At 49.4% G+C, this 7360-nt stretch overlaps 1 protein-coding gene across 1 annotated transcript in view; it reads left to right on the top strand.

The window, feature by feature from the left end:
- Window positions 1-721: 721 nt before the first annotated feature.
- PPP1R16B (protein phosphatase 1 regulatory subunit 16B) overlaps window positions 722-7360 on the top strand; it is a 46279-nt gene continuing 39640 nt past the window's right edge. Inside the window, exon 1 of the mRNA XM_026862084.1 lies at window positions 722-1119. Within this exon, the coding sequence (XP_026717885.1) occupies window positions 873-1119 (247 nt within the window). The 5' untranslated portion in view covers window positions 722-872. The remainder of the gene's footprint in view (window positions 1120-7360) is intronic.

Below are 7360 nucleotides of genomic sequence, written 5' to 3'. Positions count from 1 at the left end.
ATATCCTATCTCTCTGCCTTCGGCTAGGGCTGGGGTGAGAGGGGGCCAATGGATGAATTAGAAGAGCACAGATGATGCTCCTGGTGGAGCTCCTCTGGGAAAACCTGCCTGGCCTTGGGGTGCCGGATGGGTAGCCCTATGCATCTCCAGCCTCGGGCTTCTGGGTTATTTGTGCTGGGATGGTCTGATCTGGTGTCTGTGGCTGCCCGGGGCCCTGCCACTGCGGTCTTGGTCCCTTCTGCCCTGTGTTGTGCTATTCGGAGTGGCTGCTGGTGTGCATCAGTGAGCAGTCCTGGCTGCTGTGTGGAGGACACCTGTAACGCGGGGTGATAGTTATGTTGGAAGGGGCCAGCTGGAGGGGAGGATGTGTCTCGGTCCTTGAATCTTTCCTGAGTTGTCTGAGGAGTGACATCAAATACTGTGAAAGATCTTTGCTTATTAAGACTTTCTTCTGCTCACGAGAGGGCTATCCTGAACTACAGATATGAATGAAGTGCACTCTAAAATTACTGCTTAATCAAGAGGGTTTTGCTTGGGTGTTTGGAGAGGGTGAAGGGCAAAATCACAAAGGCCGGTGAGAACAACCAAGCAATTAAAGTGAGCTGCCTTTTGAGATGGTAGGTGTTGTGTGCCATGTTTTCCAGCAGGCTGGTCATAGTTGCTTGACTGCACAGGATGATGAAACTTGATCCCTAACACTTTCCTCCTCTTTTCAGGTTTCTACCACATTCTCATCAGAAGCTGGAATGGGCTCTTCCCAGTTCGGCCTCAAGATGCTGGTATAGCAGCGGGCAGCTGTGATCCCGAGGACCTGTGGTGGGACATTGTTTCCCGCTGGGACATCCTTCACCCCCTCTCTCGTGGCAGAAGCGATGGATGCCCACGTGGACCTCCTGACGGAGCTGCAGCTGCTGGATAAGGTGCCCACGCTGGAGAGGCTGCGGGCAGCCCAGAAGCGGAGGGCTCAGCAGCTGAAGAAATGGGCACAGTATGAGAAGGAGATGCAGCACAAGAAGCGGAAACATGAAAAGAAGAGAAATGCTGTTAACCGAAAGAAAGTGTCTTTTGAAGCCAGTGTTGCTCTGCTGGAGGCTTCTCTGAGGAACGACTTGGAGGAAGGTAACGGCGTTTTTATCTGGCAGTTTCTTTGTCGGGCTGTGTGTGAGGTCTGTGTAGTGCTGTGGTGTGCAGAGGCAACTGTGTTGACATCCATGGACTGGACTACCCTTGATGTGGTGTTGGTCTCTAGAGTGTTGCCATCTCTGATATAGCCGTGGGGTCTTCCAAGTGCTGCGTGACACCAGTGTTACCTAGATTGACATCAGCAGTGGGCACACGAATGCCAAGATAGGGCAGGAGTTATGACTGAGATTTAGGGAAAGGGAGGCGGTTGTCATCTCTTTCCTTTTCACACTTTCTACTTCCAGAAGGTGTGATGCACTTCTTTGCCTTCTGGATGTGCCTCTTAGTGGTTTTACAGAAGTCTGTCGCAGGGATTTACATGTCAGTGTAAATCTCTTCAGTTTCCCTGCTTGGGGGGATGGATTGAGAGCTACATAGATGTATGAATCTTTTCCCTATTCAAAATACTGAAAAGCATGGCTTTGCTTAATTCTTCCTATAGAAGAGAACTGAAAATTGTTCAGAAATTGGTTTAATTGCACCATTTCAAAGTGGATCAAAGTGCTTTGCTTTTGATTTAAAATCTGAAGGGGAAAAAAAAACCTCAATCCCCATTAGCCTCAGCACAGCACGGGGGAAAACCTGTAAACTCTGGAGAGCTAGAGCTTACTTCTCTGCAGAGAAGTAAAAACATTTCTTGGAGAAGACCTGGAGCAGCCTTTGGGGTTGCTGCTCTGCCAGGTAGCAAAATCGATGTGATCCTTCTGATCCCTTGGCATGGCAGAGACAAGGGAGATGCTTAGGAAACTGGCCAGTTGAGTTGCATCTCTGCTGGTTTTCAGCATCTTTTGCAAGAAGCAGTATATACTTGCCTGGTATGTGGGTGGGGGGCAAGGACCTCATCTTGTCTTGTGAGGAATGTCCCCAAGGTGATTCTCTGTTTCTGAGAACGCCTTTTGAGCACTGTAACTTGTCCTCGTGCACGTGTTTTGCACCTGTTGGGAAATGGAGCACTTTGGTGGTGGACAGTGGTGCCTGCCCGGGCGGTGTGTTACAACCGTTTGCCAAGCCCTGCTGTGAGTCTCTAGTTTTGTGTGCATTTGTAGCCTCTCTCTGGGAGAGCAGACCTGTGATAATGCCCTGGAAACTGCAGGCTTTTATTTGTTTCTTCCTTGCTTTAAAGGTTTAACAGTTGTTTCCAGCTCTTTGCTTCAGTGAATGTGTTTCTCACTTTGAACCATTGTAGTCTTCTAGGAGAGCCCCAACAGTGAAGCCAACTAGAGCCCTACTGTGAAATTGTGTCTATTGGCATTGCCTGTGCTGGCAGATTTATGACTTGTATCACCTCTGCCTGTGCTGGCAGATACTTGGCGGGTCATGGCTTTGGGTTTTGTACCCAGCTGTCCACCTGTGTCAGTGCTGGGGTGGTAACGAGCATTGCGCTGTCCTCCTCTTCGTGGGCAGCAGTGCCTCTGCTCAGTGCTTGGGCTGGAGGGTGCCATAGGGCTAACAGCTCTGCCAGAGACACTTGTAGTTTTGCTTTCTGCACTTTCTGGCTTTGGATCTGAGCAGTTTGAAAGGAGGAAAGCTCCTTCACTGTCTGCTTTACAAATGTTTTCTTATCTTGTGAGAGATGCCCAAATGTCGGAGGGTGTCTGTGCACCCTGACGGCGCTGAGCAGGCAGGGCTGGCGGCTGCGCGGGCCGCGGCACTCACACTCATGTCAGAGGTCCTGTGCATGTCTTGCACAGCGTGTGGGCATGGATACTTTGCTGTTGGGGGTGCCGGAATTGAGCTTTCAGTTCGCAGCTTCGCTCTTTGCCTCCTGTAAGGGAAAACCCATTGCTGCAGGTCTCTTCTGGTACTATAACCGTGTTGACCTCTCTCCGCAGGCGAGCCCAGGTAGTGGGCTTTAACCACCGGTCGCTCTTTCTGATGTGATGCTGGTTACACCAAACGTGATAAAGGCACTTCCCTGCTTGGTGGAAAATCCACCTCTCCACCCACCAGAGAGGGCAGGGGCAGTGTCCCTGATGCCACAGGTGCTTCCCATCTGTATCTGGATTTTTCAGATGCCTCAAATGTTTAAATTCTGTTTGTCTTGTGATCAATTAGTTTAAGTCCTAAAAATAGTGTGTGGGCATGTTCTGCCCCCTCTGTGCTGGGGGACCAGTATGAACAGGAGGAGGGGACAGAGTCAGACCCAGATGCCAAACTGGGAAAATTCCTTATCAAGTTCCCTAGACCACAGTGAGGGAATTTGTGGGCTTTTGGAGGTCCCAGGTGATTATTTTGGTGTGTGAATCATCTTTTGTTTCCATGTGGGAGGTGGAGGGGGAGGTGAAATATAAATGATTAAGAACTTAAGTTAGCATGAGGAAGGTTAGAGAGCGGGGGGTGCAGCTGGCACGTGTCACCTCTAAGCTCCCTCTGAGCGGGTGTGCCATTTCCATTGTTACTTCTCTGTACTTTTGTATTTATTTTTAACGTTCTCACTCCCGAAGTGAGAGAGGGGATGGTAGTAGGCGCTATGCAGTGAAATCTGGGAAGAGAAAGCAGAGTTGGCCCTTTGTCCAGAAGGTGTCTTGTGCTGTGGCATAACCTCCTGATTGAGGCAATCTGTCAAGCCCTGTAGGATGGAGTCAGTGGGTACAAAACCCTGCCCTGCTCTTCAGGGAGCAGCCCTGTGTCCCTGAGGCCCTGGACGTGCTGGCTCCACTGTCTGCCTCTGCCTTGCCCAGGTGTAACTGAAAGAGCAGCGCTTGTTTTGCCAGGCTCTCGTGTGCCCACGGGTATCTGCAGCACCTTCCCTTGTCCCCGTTTCCTTCTGCCATCAATGTCACGGCCACTGGGCTGAGCCACCCCAGCTTCCCACCTAATCTGTGACGTCTCTGGCTCTGCAAATGTGACAGCCTTGGAAAAGAGGACTTCTTATCCCTGTAAGAAATCCAGGTTTGTCTATGGCTGATGAGTCCGCGGGTGACCAGGCGTGTTGCACAACGGCTGTATCTCAGTGTGGTGGCAGAGCAGGACTGAAGGCAAGGGCTCCTAGGGATCACCAGCCTTGGTGTGGGCAGGAGCAGCTCTTACCTGCTTGTTCCTTGCATCTTCTGTGACAGATCTGTCAAAGTATCCCAGGTTTATCAAACAAGCTGCTATTAAAAGCTCCTTTGGATCAGATCTCTGCTGACAGAACCAGGGTAGGGAGCATACCACAAACATGCTGGTGGCAGATGTGAGTGGACAGTCACGCTGGGGAGGAGTAGGTGATGGGCAGCAACCCCAGACTGAGGGCAGCAGTCCCCCTGGGCTGCAGCATGCTGGCTCGTGGTTTGGAAAGCTGAAGCATGTACAGACAAGACAGTTCATGGGTGAGCTCTGAGGTGACAACACAGCGCTCCCAGTTGCCACGCTGCACCCACTTTGCTCTCCCCCATGGAGGAGCTGGGGAGGGCATGCTGTGGAGAGGCATCACACACAATCACTGTTTTAAGTGGAAATGTGTTCAAGCCCTCACCCAGCTCTAGGCATCATCTGAGCAGGTGTCCGGGGGATGGTGCCTTAGAGCTCTTACAGGGAGCTGCAGTGTCTGCAACCACCTCTGGGCTGTTGTAACGGTTGCAAAGGAGAGTTGCTTCACAATGCAATAAAGCAGTGCTTCATAGGCTACTGCACTAATTGCAAAGCAGTTGTGAGGGCTGCTGAAGGCTGTGGCCCTTCGAGGCCATCTGGCAAGGTGATGGACTAAAGCCATGGGGAGGAGGCTGGTCCCGCCGTTCCTGGGTGTGGCACCTCGTCCCCAAAAGCAGCCCCAGATGCTGCAGGGCTGTCGTGTCCAGCTGAGTGATAATGTGTCTTTGCACATTGCTGAGCTCCTATAAAAGCAGCCCCAGAGCACAGGGAGAGGAGCTCGTGTTCTGTAAAGCAGCAAAAGATCCCAGGGGTGGGTATATGGGCTGCCTGTACAGACGTGTGGCATTTGCTGCCTGGAAGTCCCTTTGCACACCCAGCCCCTTTGCCGGGGGAGCTCCCACTCGAATGACAGAAGCTGGAGATGTTTGTGTTAGCGGGGGGCTGAACTGTGTTCCCTTCATAAAACCAGTGCAGAAATAAAGCCCCCGAAGGGCCGACTCACCTTCTAGCAGTGCTGGAGGTGCCCTGGTTTCTCCTGCTCTGGGGACGAGAGCTGCTTCCCCGCGGGTGCCCGCTGCCCCCCTGGCCGTTGCTCAGGGAAGCTGCAAAGTCCTTCAGCTCCCACCTTCTGGCACTTCATCCTGCAAGGAAAACTTTGTCGGTGTGTTGCATAAACCAGCGTTCCCGCAGAAGTTTAACCATGCGGATCCTTACAGCTGGTGAGCCAGAGAGTGAATGAAAACTTGGGTTTGATGACCTTGGACTTGGCATCCAAGAAAACGATTCCAGTTAGCAGAGCAGTGGGCGCAAGCTTGGGGCTCGCAGGTCCTGCGCTGGCGTGGAGATTTCCCTGGGGAGGGTATAAGTGGTCTATGGCTTACTTGTATAAATACATCCCCCATGTTTCCCTTAATGACGACCCTTAAATCTCCTGTAAATGTGTGGCAATGACAAGTGTGACAAACCCTTTCGGGAGCCATCCCCAGGCAGCTCCTACTGTGCTCCCGTTGCACCTTTCTGGAATAAAACCAACCTTGTCATTTGCAAAGACATTTTAAAAAGAGGCCCTAATTAGTGTCTATAAATTGCTTTCTTTAACCTTTCCGAGTTGATGTGAACTGTTCCCTTGTTACTAAAAACCTTTTATGAGGTGCCTTAATTTTCCACCCACATTATTAGTCTCCTGAAGCTTTTTACATGGGGTTCCTGTGTCCATATCTATGAGCAAGTGCATTTATCTGTCTGAGAAGATTTTTCTCCTGGGTTTCATATGCCCTTTGAAGGGCTCTGAAAAAAAAAGATCTCTTTTATCTCCAGCTGTATGAGTGTGTATTTGGGTATTTGGGGAATGACTCAAGTCAGAAATGAAAAGTTTCTTTTCAATAACAAAAGGTGCTTCTTGAGTTTTAAACTCTATAGGTGTGGAAACAAAATCTGTCCTCTTTGGGAAGCTGTATGTAGGAGACCTTGGCAATGATGGATTTTGTTAATTTTGTTAATGGTGGTTGATATGTCTTCCAAAAGCAGATTCACGTATTTGGCCTCATTTAACTTGGCTTTTTCATGCAATCTGAATGTGATGCCAATGCAGGGTGGCTTGCATGTGGCAGCTAACTAGACAGCATCTGGGAGCACAAGCAATATTGAATATACAACTTTCTCTGTTGTCATAACAAGTAAATAATATTTTTCTGACTTCCTGGAATTTAAATCAAGTGGAAAAATTATTTCCATTTTCATAAGAGCTTGAAATGCCAACTGTTTGGAAATTAATGCTGAAGGTCCATCTCGGGTTTTCCCGGGATGAAGCCCTCTTCCCTACCCAAATCTGGAGTCAACTTAAACATTTTGTGTCAAGCCCTTTCTTTAAACAAAAAAAAATTGCTCAGAAATACTTTTAACATTTTTTTAAAAATAACAAAATGAGAGATTTCCTTAACTTCAGAATGTGTTTTCTAAAATGTGACACCAGCTGTTGTAGAAGAGCTTTGGTTTCAGTGGGTCAAGCCTCCTCTTAATCCCTTTCAGAAGGATTGGGGTGTCTGTTCTTGGGGCGCTGGCTGTTGCGTGCACTGAGCATTGCTGCTTGCTGTTGCAAGATGTGTGAGTTAGGAAACAGATTCTTTCCATACCTACAGACCAGAAATTCTGCATCTGCTGTGTTTCTTGATTCCTAGCGAGGCTCATAGCACAAGCAGTCTCCCTCCTGCACCCCACACAGTGAGCAGTTGCGTTTCGTGACTAAAACAAGAACTGAAAACCTGCACATAAATGTGCTCTGACTGGCCTTGCTAAGAAAAAGAGATGTAGGGATCCCAGCTGGGAATTTTTTAATCAAAATTTAAACATGCCCCCCAGTCTCTTGCAGGCCTGGCTGCCCACCCCCACTTCCATGGGCACATCGTTCCTCTTGCACCACGTGTCAGCAGAGCACACGTTCTCGGCTCATGTGATGGACAGGTTGGTTTCACATCGCTTCAGTTTCTGGCTTTTACATGTGTGTCAGCTTCCACCATTTCTGACACCACTGAACATATTTCTTACGTATCTTGCAACAGTATTACAAGATAATAAACACTGGCTTTAAACTACTTGTCCTGCCAGT

This window comes from Athene cunicularia (assembly GCF_003259725.1).
Source record: "Athene cunicularia isolate RWA chromosome 20 unlocalized genomic scaffold, athCun1 chr20_part1, whole genome shotgun sequence".
Lineage (NCBI taxonomy): Eukaryota > Metazoa > Chordata > Aves > Strigiformes > Strigidae > Athene > Athene cunicularia.
Note: the sequence above shows the minus strand (reverse complement) of the source record. Positions and strands in the feature narration are given on the sequence as shown.